Source organism: Canis lupus, chromosome 27 (genome assembly GCF_048164855.1).
Source record: "Canis lupus baileyi chromosome 27, mCanLup2.hap1, whole genome shotgun sequence".
In the NCBI taxonomy this organism is placed as follows: Eukaryota; Metazoa; Chordata; class Mammalia; order Carnivora; family Canidae; genus Canis; species Canis lupus.
In genome coordinates this window covers 23,852,246-23,869,971 of record NC_132864.1, presented here as the reverse complement: position 1 = coordinate 23,869,971, position 17,726 = coordinate 23,852,246, and the positions used below count along the sequence as shown (strand labels likewise).

At 57.7% G+C, this 17,726-nt stretch overlaps 2 protein-coding genes across 13 annotated transcripts in view; one reads left to right on the top strand and one right to left on the bottom strand.

The window, feature by feature from the left end:
* Positions 1 to 6,767, top strand: part of FAM222A (family with sequence similarity 222 member A) — a 56,322-nt gene extending 49,555 nt beyond the window's left edge. For 6 of the 7 annotated variants that reach the window (XM_072802890.1, XM_072802888.1, XM_072802892.1 and 3 more), the window contains 2 exons: positions 3,913 to 4,017; positions 4,180 to 6,767. In XM_072802890.1, the coding sequence (XP_072658991.1) occupies positions 3,913 to 4,017; positions 4,180 to 5,465 (1,391 nt within the window). In that variant the 3' untranslated portion in view covers positions 5,466 to 6,767. The remainder of the gene's footprint in view (positions 1 to 3,912; positions 4,018 to 4,179) is intronic. The other variant, XM_072802894.1, reaches the window with a different exon arrangement.
* Positions 6,768 to 15,911: 9,144 nt separating this feature from the next.
* The window catches only part of TRPV4 (transient receptor potential cation channel subfamily V member 4), a 36,913-nt gene continuing 35,098 nt past the window's right edge, over positions 15,912 to 17,726 (bottom strand). For all 6 annotated transcript variants that reach the window (XM_072802886.1, XM_072802887.1, XM_072802881.1 and 3 more), the window contains 2 exons: positions 17,128 to 17,249; positions 15,912 to 16,656 (listed from right to left, as the gene is read on the bottom strand). In XM_072802886.1, coding sequence (XP_072658987.1) covers positions 16,499 to 16,656; positions 17,128 to 17,249 — 280 coding nt within the window. In that variant the 3' untranslated portion in view covers positions 15,912 to 16,498. The remainder of the gene's footprint in view (positions 16,657 to 17,127; positions 17,250 to 17,726) is intronic.

The window sequence follows — 17,726 nt, the reverse complement described above, 5'->3', positions numbered from 1 at the left end:
AGAAGGCTGCCTCACACGGCTGCGGGTGGGAGACCCCATTTCTTTTCCTGTGGGCTTCTCCATGGGCTGTTCTGTATCCTCCTGTGGTGGCTGCTTCCCCCAGAGCAAGTGATCTGAGCGTGTGAGTGACGGGAAAACCCAGTGCCTCCATGACAGTCACACTGCTTCACCTCCACGGGACTTCATAGGCCACATGGGTCAGCCCTGCTTGGACTGGGAGGGGACTGCACACAGGCATGAGTACCAGGAGGTGAGGAGGATTGCAAAGGGGGTGTGGCAGACCTTGGAGGCTGCCTGCCAGATGCTTTAACTGGTCTACTTCCTCATCTGTAAAATGAGGGCCCCTGGCTCTCAGAGTGGTCAGGTGCTCCAAACAAGAGACGTCAAGAAAAGCTGTGGACGCAGAGCCTGGCTCATACTCAGGGCAGCCTCCACTGGCTCCCACAAATGCCGGAGGGCCCAACCCACCCCCATGGAGTCCTGCCGACCCACTGGGGCCCAGACGGTCTCCTCTCAGCAACTGGGAACCAGTAATAGGCAGGACTTTTCTCCCCCCTCTCTTCTTCTTCTTAAAGGTTTTAAACACCTAATTTATTCCATCCATTAGATAGATTTTGTAGATTTAATCATTTTCACAGTTGGTGGCTCATTGGATACTCAAGATAAACTCCAAATGAAAGTATAATGGTGAGGACAAATGAGTTTTCACACCACAATGGCAGAAACCTGCTTGGGAAGAGGGTTTAAGAGGAACAAAAATACATACAGATATATTTTTTTTCCCCGGCAGCCGCTTTTGCTGACTATAGTAGGTTACCACAGTTAATTTCACCAGTTTTGTTCATCTGTAAAATTGCATAAAAGTGACATTTTTGTGCTCATTATAGCAACTGCTGATTTATGGCTGGTAAATGAAGAGCTGGTCCCTTTTTTGCGGGACTCTCCGAGCGGTGCTAAGTGCCCATGAAATTGCTTGTATAATGTAGTTTAAATCCAATCTCGGAGAAAGATTCCCCCGTTGGCCAAAGTGACATTTCCATTCTCCACACTGAGTTTATTTTAGGCCACTTAGGAGGGGGCTGCCCCAAGCAGGGTCAAGACAGAGGCCTGTGGCCCGCCAGGGGTCAGCTCCACCTGCCAGGTCTGGATTAGGACAGAGGGATGAGGGGCACTGGCCTGGGCTCCTTGGGAGGCTGAGGGCTGCCTACCTCTCCTCTGCCTGCTGCCCTGCCCAGGTCAGACCACATTCCTGCACCTCAGGGTATAGGGGAAGGACCTTTCCAATTTTTTTTTTTTAAAGATTTTATTCATTTATTCATGAGAAACACACACAGAGGCAGAGACACAGGCAGAGGGAGAAGCAGGCTCCATGCAGGGAGCCCGATGCAGGACTCGATCCTGGAACTCCGGGATCATGCCCCTAGTCAAAAGCAGATGCTCAACCGCTGAGCCACCCAGGGATCCCAAGGAAGGACCTTTCTAATACGCATGCCTGCCCCTGCCCCTACCCCTCCCCTGCTTAAAACCTTGCCTGGCTCCCGATGGCCCAGGCAGGGCTTCTCCAACACTCCTTGTGGAGAGGATTTCCTGTTCACCCCAGGATGTTCAGTGGCATCCCTGGCCACTACCCACTGGATACCAGTAGCTGGGGTGGAGGCTCCCCTGACCCAAGTATGAGAATGGAACACATCACTAGACTGACCAGTGTGCCCTCGGGGGGAGAACCATTGCCCTACAGTGAAGAGGCCCCCTCTGCACCAGCCCAATGCCCTCCCAGGCCCTTTCTTCCACATGTCTGCCCTGGGCATCTGCTCTCATTCTGAATTACTTACAGTTCCCACTCGGGACATGCTTCCTCACCTCTGGACCCTTGCCTTTGCTGTTTCTTCTGCCTGAAATAGGTTTCTCTGCTCTCTCCTCACCCCTTTCAACATTGCCTTAACTGGGATGCTCTTTCTTCTAGAAAGCTGTCTTGATTTCCAAAGCCTGGCTGAATGAGGCTCCGCTGTATCCCCAAATGCCTGTGCCTTCCTATTGCAGCACACGTTTTGCTCAGATTGGCTGAGCCCAACAAGGGGATTGGGGGTGAGGCTCTGGAAGGATGGGATGTGGGGTGAGGCCTTCCAACTAATGGGGAGGAAGGTGGTGGGGTCTGCCCTCAGCCCCAGCCACAATGCCAGGCCCACCTGTGCTGGTCAGACGAAGGGCAGCCCAGGGCATGTGGGTGGCTCAGTTGGTTGAGCATCTGCCTTCCTGGGATTGAGCCTCGCTGGGGCTCCCTGCTCAGCTTCTCCCTCTGCCCCTTCCTCACTGCTTGTGCTCGCTCTCTTGCTCTGCTGTCTCTCTCAAATAATTTAATTGAATTTAAAAAAAGATAGCACTAGCCCCTGCCCCTTCCTCCCCAGGATACCATTGTCCCAGGCAGATGGGGAGGGTGTTACCACTCCCAGCGTAGAGAGCACCTGCTTCTACTAACACACCCCACCATGCACAACTTGTTAGAATTCGCAGCCACCCTGGGAGGCAATGTCCCCAGCAGCATCACCCCCTTTTTACAGATAAGGAAACTGAGGCTCAAAGTGGGGAAGCCCCATTCTCAAGTCCCTGCACTGGGGGTCACTGGTGGGCCCCAGGGGTGCTCATGGGGCAGGAGGAAGGCAAGGTGCTGTGGAGACCTTGAGGGCCTCCCTCGCTCAATGGCCCAGACAGCCCGCCACCCTCCAATACTGACCGTGTGCCTCACGCCCTCTGCTCTGCTCATTCCCTCAGGCCACCCCACAGGACTGGCACAATCATGATCCCCATTCCACAGGTGGAGAAACTGAGGTTCATCCAGGCAAGCCATTTGCCCAGAGCCACAAAGTGCCACAAGCAGACAGGATTCTATGCAGCCGACCAGTTCTAAAGCCCGGGGTCTTCCCCTCTATCTCATGCAGGTCCCTGCTCCCTTCCCTACACAGGGAGGGGCTTTGGATGCCAGAAAGTGGGGGGGGGGGTCTGCCTACCAGCAACCCTCCTCCCCCATGGCAGGGGCCAGTTGTGCCACCAAGAGTAGGACAGTCAGCCTGTCACACAAAGTGCATCCTCAGCCCCATGCTGACAGCGTGCCGAAAAAGCAGTGATTATCACCACGCTGGCCTTGCAGGTGATGGGCAGCCTCGGGGAGGGGCTGAGCAGCCAAGGTGGGTGAAGTCCCTCCTCGCCTGCCTCCTGGCTGAGCAAGGGCCTCTGAGCAGCCAGCGGAAGGCTGCAGAGCGCTTCTGTCTGCCTTCTCCGGGTGCCCCATTCCCGGAGCTGTGCTGGGCTCTGTGCACGTAGCTGCACACTTAACCAGCCCGTAGAGGTCGGCACGTCATCATCGCCCCATTTTACAGATGAGGGAAGGGAGGGGGGCACAGAGAGGATAATGAAGAAATAGGAGGAGTGGCCTCCCTAAGGGCGTGGAGCCCCTGGAGCTCCTGCACTGTAAGGGGAGTGTGGCCTGGCACAGTCTCTTTGGCAAACTGCGGGGCATTTTCTCCTAAAGCTGCATGTTCCCCTGCCCCGGATCCCCCTCCTGGGCATAGTCCCAACAGAACGCACCGGATCTGTGTGCACCAGACTGCGTGGTGCTGTGTGTATCGGCCCCAAACTGGAAACGGCCCAGATGCCATCAACGGTGGGAAGGATGAGTACACTGTGACCCCACACGAGGACCGCGCAGCAGTGAGAAAGCACAACCCACCGCCCCCCAGGCGAACCCCACAGACTACCTTAAGTGGCAGAGGCCGATGCCGATGGAGATGCATGGCCGGATTCCATCCCCACCCTACAGACACTGCGTCAGAAGTCGGGACAGCTGTTGGCTTGGGCGGGGCCGCGGGGGACTCTGGGGGACTGGACACTCTGGAATATCCCATCTCTGGGCCGCAGGGGTGTCACAGGACTGTGTTCCGTCAGTGAAAGTTCAGCTTATGATGTGTGCGGTTGCCTTCCCGGACTTTACACCCGATCCAGAGCTTCGCAGTGAAGGAACAGGTGGAGGAGCGAGGGGATGGACGGGGAACCGATGGAGGGAGGGGCAGAGTGAGCACCGTGGGGCGGGGTGGGGGGGCACGGCCTCGAGGCCTCCCTGGGTCACGGGGCAGGAGGGGGGCAGCTCTCACCTGCACTTTCCTCTCCGGCTTGTCCCCCCGACAGGTGAGACGGCGGCCAGCTCCATGCATTCGTCCCGCTACCCGAGCCCGGCCGAGCTGGACGCCTACGCCGAGAAGGTGGCCAACAGCCCGCTGTCCATCAAGATCTTCCCCACCAACATCCGGGTGCCCCAGCACAAGCACCTGGGCCGCACCGTCAACGGCTATGACACCAGCGGCCAGCGCTACAGCCCCTACCCGCAGCACGCCGCCGGCTACCAGGGCCTGCTGGCCATCGTCAAGGCCGCCGTCTCCTCCTCCTCCGGTGCCACCGCGCCCACCGGGCCCGCCAAAAGCGTGCTCAAGAGCGCCGAGGGCAAGCGGACCAAGCTGTCGCCGGCGGCCGTGCAGGTGGGCATCGCGCCCTACCCGGCGCCCAGCACTCTGGGGCCCCTGGGCTACCCCAAGCCGCCCGAGGCGCCCGCCCCACCGCCCGGCCTGCCCGCGGCCGCCGCCACCGCCGCCTCCGTCATCCCCCTGCCCGGCCGCGGCCTGCCCCTGCCGCCTTCCAACCTGCCCTCCATCCACAGCATCCTGTACCAGCTCAACCAGCAGTGCCAGGCCCCGGGCGCCGCGCCCGCCGCCTGCCAGGCCGTGGCCGGGCCCCACCCCAGCCCGGCCAAGCACGGCCCCGTGCCCGGCTTCCCCGGCATGGCCTACTCGGCCGCCGCCACCGGCCTGCCCGACTGCCGGAAGGGCGCCGAGCTGGGCCAGGGAAGCGCGGCGGCCTTGACATTGGCTGCGGCCACCAAGCCCGCGGGCTACGCGGACGGCGGCCTGGATTACCTGCTGTGGCCGCAGAAGCCGCCCCCGCCGCCGCCCCAGCCGCTGCGGGCCTACAGCGGCGGCACGGTGGCCAGCAAGTCCCCCGAGGCCTGCGGGGGGCGGGTGTACGAGCGGGCCAGCGGGTCGCCCCTCAACTGCGGCATGGGGCTGCCCACCGGCTTCACCGTGGGCCAGTACTTCGCCGCGCCCTGGAACAGCGTGCTGGTGACCCCCACCAGCGATTGCTACAACCCGGCGGCCGCTGTGGCGGTCACCGAGCTGGGGCCGGGGGCGGCCCGGGAGCTGGCGGGGCCCTCCGTGGAAGCCCTCTCGGGCCTGCCCAGCAAGAGCGTGTGCAACACGGCCGTGCTGAGCAGCAGCCTGCAGTCGCTGGAGTATCTCATCAATGACATCCGGCCGCCCTGCATCAAGGAGCAGATGCTGGGCAAGGGCTACGAGACGGTGGCTGTGCCCCGGCTGCTCGACCACCAGCACGCCCACATCCGCCTGCCCGTCTACAGATAAGGCCTGCCCGGCGGCCGCACGGACAGACGGACAGGGCGCCGAGCGGGGAGGCAGGCCGCGGAACAGGGTGGGCGGCGCACCGGGGCACCCGACCTCGCCCTGTGCCCGAGTGCCCGTGGATGCCCACAGGGAAGCCAGGCTGGCCGCCGCTGCCGTGCGGCCACCCGATGGGGAGCAGCAGGGCGACCTGGCTCCCCTAAGCCCCTCCCTGCCATCGGCTGCCCTAGGACATGGGAGGGCCCAGGGCAGCCACTGCCGTCCACCACTTCCTCCATCCAAGCTGGCAGAGGCAGGGAGAGAGAAACCACTTTAAAACAGGAATGGTTCTTTCTGGCTTTCCCAGGAGAGGGGCTCAGGCCAGGGTGGGATACAGGAGGACAGGTGACGGTCTAGAGTCAGGGTGGGGTCAGAGCAGCCCCCCGGGGGTCAGACATCTCCTGCCCCCACGAGCTCCCCAGTCTCCTAGAAAAGGAGCAGAGAGAGGGTAAAGGGAGTCACAGGGCCTACAGTGTCCCCCACTGGCCAATCCAGGTGAAGACCACTCTAACAGAGGCTCCAAGGACTACCAGTCCCCCCTGCTCCTCCTCCTCCTCTAGATCCTCCCTCCCCTCCTCCCATTCCTTCCCAACACAGAATTGTACCCCTGTCCCCAATTTCTCCAAACCCTGTACTACCACCTTCCCCCTTCTCTCCGCATCTTACAGGGCTGCTGGGCACAGCTGTACAGGCTGTGCACTGCACAAGGGCACCTTGTCCAAGGAGACACCATTTGCATCCTAGACTTGTATATTTATTATGGCAATTTTCTGAATCTTGAGGAAGGGGTGCCATTTCCCCTATTCGCACAAAGGCACCACAGGGGCTAACGGTGGGCCTGCCATCTTAGACACCAGTCAGAGGGACCCTACCCTGCCTTCTTCAAGGGTTCTCCTGGGAACCAGCAAGGAGGCAACCTACTGGTTTTAGTTGGGAGACTTGATCCAACTCCTTTCCTGCGAGCTGCCCTCCAAGGCCTGCTGCACACCACTGAGGGTAGGGGCGGGGGAGGCAGGCAGGGACACCCCCCAACCCTCACCCGCTGTTACATCCCCCAGGCCCGAATTCCCCAAACCCCGGCCCCTCTGGCACTCCGGAAGCGGTACTGTATCTCTCCAAGGCCTGTTCAAGCACTAAGTGCATTTACAAATCTCTGAGAATGTTTTTTTTTTATACTAAAATTGACCATTATATTCTACTGTGAGAAGTGCAGTCTGCACTATATTGTTTTAAAAACGAAGAGAAAGAAAAAAGAAGGAAAACACAGATGGTGTCTCAGCTGTGGCATTGTTCTGTAGCTCTCGCTTTGTTCTTCCTTCCTTCCTTCCTTCCCTTAGGAGGGAAACGGGCTGCCTCCTCCCGCGCTGGCCGGGCACAGAGCCCCGAGGAAGCCGGCCGGGAGCTCCTGGCACCCACTGCTGGGCATTCCGTGCCCCACTTGCTTTGCCAGCTCTTTAGAGGTGGACGCCGTCACGTTAGCACACAGGCCGAAGGCCACTGGGCCGTGGCCAGCGATCAGTCTGCAGAGTGGTGGGGGCAGAACCAAGCCTAGGCCCCTTGGCTCATTGCCTGCAAGGTGCAGAGGCGGTCTAGGGATGGTGTCTCTCTGTCTCTCTCTCTCTCTCTCTCTCTCTCTCTCACACACACACACACACACACACACACACACACACACACACCTCATGGTACTAAATTCCTTCCCAGCTTCTCCTCTGTGCCTGACACCCTCCAAGCTTCCATGGGCCTGACCATGCACCTCCTCCCTGGCCAGCCCAACACACATGCGCCCCAGGCCCTGGGTGCCGGGGCGTCTGCAGGAGACCACCCAGGATGCTCAGCATCTATCCGGCATTGGTGCTGGGTATTGCACATACACCACATCTCACTGGAGCCTTACCATCTCCTGTAAGGTACTAAGCCTCTGAGAGGAAGAAACTGAAGCTCAGAGATGTGAAGTGAACCTAAGGTCACACAGCAAGTCTGAAAAGTTGGGGTTTGAACCCCATGGACTCTTCCTCACATCCTGGCTCTGCCTTATCCCCTGGCAGGGAAGTCTGCCATTCAGTGGGGGAGGGGGGGAGTACCTGGAGAGCCCCCTATTTGATGCAAGTCTCCCCCTCCCATGCACAGAGCCCTACCTGGGTGCAAGGGTGGGACCCAGGCCCTTCTCAAGTGGGTCAGTAAGCCAAGCACAGCACCCGTCACACCCTGGGGAGCAGCCCAGGGGTGCTGGGTGACGAGCCAATGAGAGTCAGTGCCACATAAGGCCACCAGGAGGGACCACAAATGGTACGAAAGCAGCTGCTTTTCTGACCTCCCAAAACAGTCTCAACCACATTACCAGGTGTGTAACCAAATCATCCCTGCTTTACAGTCGGGAACACAGAAACTGAGAACGGCCACAGGATGGTAAGAGGGAACCAAGTTCCGGCTTCAGGTCCCACACCTCGGCCCAGGCCACCTCCAGATGCCCCAGACCTCTCCCGCAGCTTCTACCCTCACAGCAGGCTGGAATCCTGGCTTTGAAGCTTGGGGTGACCCTGAACCAGATAGGACCCGAAAGCACGGTGCAGGGACTTGGGGGCAGGGGTGGAGCAGCAGGGTCTGGGGCCAGGTTTAGGGCCAGGTGGTGGCCTGTGGCTCTGCTGTTCCCAGGGTCCAACGCTACACCAACACGGTCTCTGGGTAGTCCAGGTCCCCTTGTCCTGAACTCCCTGCCAGGCCCACCCACGCAGGGGCATCAGGAGTGCAAGGAAGCAAGACTGGAGTCACCCTCCCGTCAGGTCCCTCCCATTTAGAGATGTGGGCGGAGGGCCCACCTCTGATCTGGGAAAAGCTCGATGGCTGTGGCGGGGTCTGCAGCTCTGTGCACAGGACAGTGGGGACACGTGACACAGACAGTCTGGGCCGGGCCCCAGGGTCCAGCTGGGGTCCCAGCCCTCAGCTAACACCGGCTCCCCGGGTGCCTTGGCCGGGCACCTCCCTGGGAAGGGGGCTAATTGGTCTCAAAGCAGGCCCGGCCTTCATTCATAGAATCACCTAGGACTACCTGCCACACTGGGGGGCAGCGCAGGTGACGACAAGGAATCGCCGTCAATGCTACAACGGCCCGCGGTCACCGCAGGCAGACCCGTCCTCGGGCTCGGCGCTAGACGGTATCTAGTCCCCTCGTAACTACCCGGCACGACAGGTGCAGGTCCCCACATGGCAGGTGAGCCCAGGAGGCCCCCAGGAGGGCAATCAGTTTGCCCCAAGGCAGCTGAGGGTGGGGAACAGAGAAACAGCTGGGGCAGGACCCGGGCCCGTCGGAACGGCTGCACTGCGCAGAGAACAGAAAATATTTGGGCCAAGCCCCAACTATGGCCAAGTTGGCTCCCGCACACAGGTCCAGCCTTGGGGGCCGCACCCCTGGCTGCAGGACTCCGTGCCGGGTGAGGGGGCGGGGGAAGAACCTGCCATTGCTGCCCCCCACCTCAAGCAGAGCTGCACGCCTTCCTCTGTCCTTAAGTCTCTCGTGGGGACACGGCTCCTTCTCTCCCTTTGGTGTCTTGGGCTCACACCCCTTCGGGCTGAGCTGTCCCACACGGTCCCCAGGTGTGGCGGGCACATAACCTGCCCGGGGTTACACCTGCTGTCAGCAGCAGCTGCCAGGAGATCATCGCCTCATCTTACAGGGACATCAGAGTGGCCCTGGCAAACACCTGAGTGGAGGGGGCTCGGGGGACACTCACCCTTCCTGGATAGCTGAGCTTTCCCGACTCCTCCGCAGGCCTCTGGAGAGGGGAGACAGACAAGGTCACCCCCTGAACTCCCCTGGCAACAGCCTGCTGACTTCCAGCCTGCCCTCGGGCTTCCACCTGCGCCCGGACTCCACCCCCACGTGGGTTCCACGCGCACCCTGTCCCCCCGCGCCGCACTGTACCTGTGCAACCCAGGCTGCCTTAAAGGGCCCTTGTGGTCCCCACCTGCCCCCCACCCCCCGTACGGGTCTGGAAGGTGGGGCAGCCAGGGGTACTGCTGGACAAAAGGATTTTTTTATTATCATTCATGAGAGACACAGAGAGAGAGAGAGGCAGAGACACAGGCAGAGGGAGAAGCAGGCTCCACGCAGGGATTCCAGGATCACGCCCTGGACTGAAGGCGTCGCTAAACCACTGAGCCACCCGGGCTGCCCGACAAAAGGATTTCTATTTAAATCGCCACCATCACCTAGCGGGAAGGGAGGAGGCAGGAAAGCTGGCCTCAGTTTCTCCATATGTGACCCTGGGGGGGGGGGGGACTTGTGTGGCCTCTCTGAGCCTCAATTCCAGATCTGGCAAAGGAGGTGGTGGCCTCTGAAGGATGGGGATGTCACCCAGGATGTGTGATCAGGATGACAGGGCAAACGAGTCCCGTGAGAGGGACCCACCTGAGGGCAGTGGGGTCTAGAGGTTTGAGGCTCAGACAGTCCTGGTTCCAGTCCTGACCCTGCCTGTCATGAGCATGTGGCCTTTGGCAAGGAACCACCCCTCTTTGAGCTGCCTATGTCTCCACTGCCAAGAGAGACTGATATTACAAGCACATTACAACCATGTGGGGTTGAAAATAGGGAGTAAGTGGTCAAGTCCCCTAGGGAATGAAGAACAGAGTCAGCTTGGGGCAAGATGCCCAAAAAGTTAGGCTTGTTATTTCTATCATCATCTGGTCCAGCTGCAGTCACTTTGGAAAATGGGTTCCCAGGTTAAAAAGAGTTAGAGATAACAGATGCATCCCCTTCCCCCACCTTAGAGATGCACAATTTCATTAGCATATTAAAGGCTCTAAAAAGTCCTGCAGGCAAGGTACGCTTTTGGCTTTAACCCAGCTTTTCCCTAATATTTTTGATCACCTGAGTGTTTGTTTCTATTCATTAGGAACAAATACTTAAGAAAACAGAGTCCTACCTCTTGTGTTGCAATTAGCGAAACTGAGTAAGTCCCTTCTTCTCTCTAGTGATGTGTAGCCCTCAGTTTCCCCAGTTGGCACTGGAATCCAACCCTGACCCAGAGTCATGGGCCTCAATTCTGGGGCCACCGCATTCTAATTGGTCTTTGTCCACCGTGCTGAGATAGGCCCAAAGGAGGGAAAGGACCCCCAAGGACAGAAGGAAGCCCTCATCTGACAAGCGGGGGTGGGTACCCCTATTTTGAAAATAACAAAAGTGAACTTCAGAGAGGGAAGGCAACTCACCTGAGGGCACACAGCATCTAGGTTCTAGACTCCCCAGAGGCAGATCTGGGTCACCTTCTCTCCTGGTTGGGAGGTGAGGGAATTCTGAGTCTAACAGCCTCAGGGCACACCTAGTGGGGAGCTCAGCTGGGGCCTCTTCCCAACCAGACTGGCTGGTTCCAGTTCCCTAGGGCCTCTTCTGAGGAGGCCCCTGGGTGTGACTACAGCGGCCCCTGGTGGCCAATCTCCAGGATCAGCAGTCCCACCCTGCGCAGGCGAAGGCTGATCTGTGGTATCCCTCGCGCGCAGCCCAAAAGGAGGGGTGGAGGGGGGGATTGGGGGTGGTAAGGGACTCTGATGTCACTGAGCACGTGGAGATGCTGGGAAGACTCTGCTGGAGTCAGGGTACGCGTCTGGGTTCCAGTCCCAGCTCCACCCAACCTCCCCTGTCCTCACCTGTTAGAACCCACTACAGGCTGTTCTCAGGGAGAAATGGATGTGCACACGCTTTGGAAAAACACTAGGCAAGAAAAAAATTCTGCCAATCCCCTAGGAGGGTTCTCCTTCCAGGACAGAGGGGGGCAAATCCTGACCCCACTGCATCTAGGCTGTGTGTCTACTTCGTTGGAGCTCACTTTCTTCATCTGTAACAGAGGGATCAAAATATATTCTGGAATCCGCCTGATTTGGGCAAGGTATCAGGAAACCCTGACTCGTTGGTTTAAATGAAAAAGCAAAACTATCATCTCCAACAATCATAAGAAGCGCTGTAGGGCGGCCCCCAGGGCAGGGTTAATTCAGCAGCTCAATGGTATCATTGAAGACCCCTTTCCATCTTTCTATTCCACCAAGCCCCTTCAGGGTCACAGAATGGCTGCTGGAGTTCCAGGCATCACATCACAGACCTGACAGTGCCCAGCAAAGGGGAAGACCCTGTCTTCCTATATTTCTCTTATTTTCCCAGAATCCCCCTCCTTCAGCAGACTTCCCTTTTTGTCTCATAGGTCAGAACTGGCTCACGTGGCAATTCCTCAACCAATCCCTAGTAAGGGAAATAGAGTCACAGTGGTTGGCTCAGGGAAGCCCCTGACTGGAGTGAACAAACCAGATGCTGTGAAGAAGAGGGGTGGCGGCCTGGGAGAGCCATCAAACACCTGACCCTCATTCCCACACATGGTTCCTGAGATGCGAACACCAAACACTGTGCACAGTGCCCAGCACTCTGTTCACCTGCTTCCTCCTCTCTGTGATTCACCCCCAGGAACAGAAGATGCCCAGCCCGCCTCCCTCCCCGGGCTTGGGTCTCCACGGCCAGCGCCCCTTCCACCCTGTCCCCTACTGCCACCACCAGCCCTCCTTTCGCTTGATCTCATAAGCTGGGGTGGGGGGTAGACAAAGATCTCCCCATTGGCCATGATGGCTGAGGGCTCCTAAAAATTAAAAGGTAGGAAGTACACGGTTTTCATGCAAATTCTTTCACCAGGGAGTCAGCAGTTACTGACATTATGAACAGAGGCCTGCAGTCTTGAACGGCTCCGGCTCCATCCAAACAACCGAATGATCAGAATACACCGGATTCCGGGCAAGGCGTGGAGACTGCCGGCTAAGACGTTATTGCATTCGGAAATGTCAGAAGTATGCTTTCCAGGGAGATGAACAGTGTGGTTGAAAATGGCTTTTGATTTTTAAAAAATCCCCAGCATTCATCTAAAACAATAATAACAGCTAATAATAACAGGGCATGTAATAATGAAGTATTCATAGGCATAAGAGGTAATTGTTCAATTAAGATCTGAGGGTTTCGGAGACTGTCTTTTCTGATGGGGTCCCATTGTTTTTGACTCTAGTAGCACTAATTATTTCCCAGTAGTGCTTTAAACTTGAGATGAAAAAAGCCCTCCTGTCAAATATGACATACGAGTGCTTTATCATTATTAAATACACATACACGCACATAATAAGAAATCCGGGTTGGAATAAAGTTAGGGGTATGCTCAGAGAGAGAGGAGGCTTGTAAATGGGAGCCGACAGTCTCGGGGGGCTTGGCAAAAGTGGCGGGCCACAGCCAGGGTCTTCGGGGCAGAGGGGCGCTGGCCTTGCCACCTGTCACCACCCCTCGGGGGGCAGAGTGTTCTCTTTCCAGATGGGCTCCAAGGGCAGAAAGTGGGTGTTCGAATCCCACCTCCACTGCCTCCCAGCCGGGTGCCCTGGGCATGTCTTCGCCTCTCTGAGCCCTGGTTTCCTCATCTAAAACAGGGGGTGCAGTGGACACTGCAGCCCTTCGCTATTGCCACAGAAATCGATGCCGGCCCTTAAGAAAACAAAACAAAACAAGACAAAACAAAACAAAACAAAACAAAACAAAAAAAGGGATCCCTGGGTGGCGCAGCGGTTTGGCGCCTGCCTTTGGCCCAGGGCGCGATCCTGGAGACCCGGGATCGAATCCCACGTCGGGCTCCCGGTGCATGGAGCCTGCTTCTCCCTCTGCCTGTGTCTCTGCCTCTCTCTCTGTGTGACTATCATGAATAAATAAATAAAATCTTTAAAAACAAAACAAAACAAAACACCCCTCATAGGCCTACGAAAACCATTCTTTCACAGCATCTTTGGTGCTCCCGCGGTGTGAGCGGGCTGGCTCTGCTCCACGGATCTCTCAGCCTGCGGGCGGGCGGGCGGGGCGGGGCGGGGCGGGGCGGGGGCGCCCAGCAGGCGTCTCTGCCCACAGCCCGCTGGTCAACACGGAGCGCTGCGCCAGGCCAGGGTGCTCAGCTCTGCTCTGCCCAGTGGGAGGAGGCCATCCGCCAAGGCCCGGGCGCCCACACCCTCCAGCGCACCTCTCCTGCGGAAGCCCCCACAGTCCACCCTCGGCCCCTGCGGCCTGCGGGAGCCCGCGCCGCCCCCGGCTCCAGCCCTGCGGCCCACAGGCCCTGCCTGCCCCTGCGAGTCCTCTCCACTGCGGGGATGAGCGGGCGTCGGGAAACAGGCCTGCGCCTGCGCGGACGCGGGGGGGCGGGGGGGGGACACCTTTCCCCATTGGTCCATTGGCTCTAGGACCTTGTGGCTCCCTGCCCGCTGATTGGCTGGAGCGTGAGACACGTGACAAGGTTCTGGCCAATAACACAGAGGGGCGGTCGCTCAGGGAAAGGCTTCCTGCTTCATAAGAAAGAGATGCAAGAAGGACCGCCATTGCTGTCCTCGCGCCAGCGTTACCCTTCCCGCCCGCATCACTGCCCCCCCACCATCGCTCTCCCCCCACCATCGCTCTCCCCCCACCATTACTCTTCCCCCCGCCATTACTCTCCCCCACCATTACTCTTCCCCCGCCATTACTCTGCCCCACCAGCAATACTCTCCCCCTGCCATTACTCTCCCCCCCGCCATTACTCTCCCCCCACCATTACTCTGCCCCACCATTGCTCTCCCCCCACCATTGCTCTCCCCCACCATTACTCTCCCCCACCATTACTGTTCCCCCCCGCCATTACTCTGTCCCACCAGCAATACTCTCCTCCCGCCATTACTCTGCCCCGCCATTACTCTCCTCCACCAACATTACTCTCCCCCCGCCATTACTCTGCCCCACCATTACTCTCCCCCCACCATTACTCTCCTCCCGCCATTACTCTGCCCCACCAGCAATACTCTCCCCCCACCATTACTCTCCCCCCACCATTACTCTGCCCCACCATTGCTCTCCCCCCACAATTACTCTCCCCCTGCCATTACTCTCCTCCCGCCATTACTCTGCCCCACCATTACTCTCCCCCCGCCATTACTCTTCCCTCCGCCATTACTCTGCCCGACCAGCAATACTCTCCCCCTGCCATTACTCTCCCCCCGCCATTACTCTCCTCCCGCCATTACTCTGCCCCACCATTACTCTCCCCCCAGCCATTACTTTCCCTCCGCCATTACTCTCCCCCCCACCGCCAATACTCTCCTCCCGCCATTACTCTGCCCCACCATTACTCTCCTCCACCAACATTACTCTCCCCCCGTCATTACTCTCCCCCCCGCCATTACTCTCCCCCCCCGCCAATACTCTCCTCCCGCCATTACTCTGCCCCACCATTACTCTCCTCCACCAACATTACTCTTCCCCCCGCCATTACTCTTCCCCCCGCCATTACTCTCCCCCCCGCCATTACTCTCTCCCCAGCCATTACTCTCCCCCCCACCATTACTCTCCCCCCGCCATTACTCTCCCCCCCCGCCAATACTCTCCTCCCGCCATTACTCTGCCCCACCATTACTCTCCTCCACCAACATTACTCTTCCCCCCGCCATTACTCTCCCCCCGCCATTACTCTGCCCCACCAGCAATACTCTCCCCCACGAACATTACTCTCCCCCCGCCATTACTCTCCTCCAGCCATTAGTCTACCACACCAGCAATACTCTCCCCCCACCAACATTACTCATCCTGCCAATATTACTCTGCCCTCCTGCATTACTCTTCCCCCACCATTACTCTCCTCTCACCATCAGTCCACCTACAAGCATTACTCTCCTCCCACCATTACTTTTTCAATCAATATTACTCTCCTCGACATTACTTTTTTCTCACCAATATTACTTTCTCATCATTACTTTTCTCACCAACATAAATCTTCCACACCAGTATTACTCTCCTCTCACCAATCTTACTCTCCCCCACCAACATTACTCTTTCCACCAATATTACTCTCTCCCCACCATTATTCCATCCACCTGCACTCTTTCCCTACCAATAGTACTTTCCACTAATACTCTCCTCAGCAATATTACTCTTTCCCAGAATCTTACTCTCCCCACAACATTACTCTTTCCCACCAATATTACGCTCCCCACCATTATTCATTCCCACCAACATTACTCTTTCCCTCCAAAATGATGCTCCCCACACCTACACTCTCTCCTCCCTACTAACACTACTCTTCCCCCCGCTAATGCTACCCCCGGCATTACTCCCCCATCCAACCAACATTACTTTTCCCTTATTCCCTTCAACTCTATCTTTTCCCTCCACTCTAAGCTCATCCACATCTCTTAAGCTCACACCACCACTGCCACCCTGAGTCTGGCCTCCAACCATTACCCTAAATACCTTTGTAAAAAAAAAAAAAAAAAAATACCACCTTTGTCACTACCACGGCTCCTCATTCTCATCCCTGGCCCCCACCAGCATTTCTGAGCTCCCCCATCTCCCACTGTTATCCCCATAGCCATTACCACTCACCATCATTCCTACCACCTTCACCATCAGTGAATGAACATTTATTTGGCACCGACAAATCCCAGACCCTTTACAGAACACACTGAAGGCATGGCCCCACCCCAAGGGCCCCGGCCCCTCAGCAAAGCCACCACACTGCTGCTTGGGGTGCTGTGTGCAGCCTAGGGCATAGGCTGGGGCTGGGCGTTGGCCAGCAGTGACCTGGAATGGCGTCCTCAGGCCTTTGCCAGGTTCCTTTTGGGGGCGAGGACCACACCACTTTCCTGAGAGCAGAGCAAATAAATAATGGAGAGGCAGGGGTCTGAGCCCCTGCGGGCAGAGAGGCCCTGGCATTGGCTTAGTGACTCCATGGGAGTGAGACGGGCAGTCAGCAGCCTCACACCCCCGGTGGGGAGGTGGAGCTGAGGGCAAGGGCCTGGGGACCAGAGGGTCCTGGGGCCTCCCCTTCATCTCCGTCTGGCCCTCGCCTCTGGAGGTCAAAGGAGCATGTGGAGGACACCCAGGGAGGCATTGCTGAAGTGCAGGTGGAGTAGAAACAGGCAGATGGAGGGATGAGCTTGGGCTGCAGACCAGAGACCCTGTCCCATCGCAGCCCCTAGAGGGGAGCATCGTCAGTCCTCCACTTTGGGGGGTAACTCTGCTGGTGGCCATCGCAGCTGGGGTTCCCCATGTTGTCCAGAGGCACCACCACCTCGTCCGGGTTCGAGTTCTTGTTCAGCTCCACCACGCGCGGAACCACCGAGGACCAGCGATCTGTCGTGAGCATGGCAGGGAGGTGTGAGGGCGGGTGGAGGAGGTACACATGTAGTGCGTGCCTACTATGTACTCAGCACTCCACAGTGACCTAAAGGGGGAGGACTATCACCCTTATTTTACAAAGGTGGAAACTGGGGCTCAGAGAGGTCTAGGCACCAAACCCAGGAGCACCAAGGAGTAAACGGAATTCAAGCCCAGGTCAGAATGCCTGAGTGCCTGCGTCCTGTCCACTGTGTCTCATGTACCCAGTGTAGGGGAAGGGAGCCCCAGACGCTCACGAGCAGCAAAGGCCAAAACTCACTGGCCAGCCCATCGGGCCCTCCCGTTCTACAGACAGGACCAGTGAGTCTCTGGAAGACTGGAAGAGGATAGGACTGCTCAAAGCAAATCAGAGACCAGCATAACCAGGGCTCCCCCTCTGCACCTCTGGATCTCCCTCACTATACTCCCCACCTCCGCTTCACTCACCCCTCCGGAGGCGGCCCACGGTGTGTGAGAAGCCATAGTACTGGTAGTTCTCGCTCTTGCCTGGGTCCTCATTAATGATGCCCAAGTTCTGGTTCCAGTGAGACCAGTTCACCTCGTCCACCCTGGCAGGGCCACAGCAGACATAAGGGTCAGGGAGAGCCACCACCCAGATAGCACCCCTTCCTCACCCCCAGGCAGCCTCCCTGCTCCAGCCCCCCTTCCTCCTCCTTTGCCTAAAAATTCTGATAAAATACACATAACATAAAATTTGCCATTTTAACCATTTTTAAGTATACGATTTACTGGAATAAATATATTCCCCCCACCTCGTGTCTTGTCACCATCACCGCTAACTATTCCCAATATTTACCATCACCCCAAACAGAAATTTTGTACCCATCATACAGTAAGTCCCACTACCCCTCCTGCCAGCCCCCCCGTAATCTGTGTTCTTTCTGCTATGTGGATTTGCCTATCCTGGACATCTCGCAGAAATGGAATCCTATACTGTGCGGCCTTTTGCATGTGGCTGCTTTCACACAGCATTTCAAGGCTCATCCACGCTGAAGCATGCATCAGGACTTCAGTCCTTTTTATGA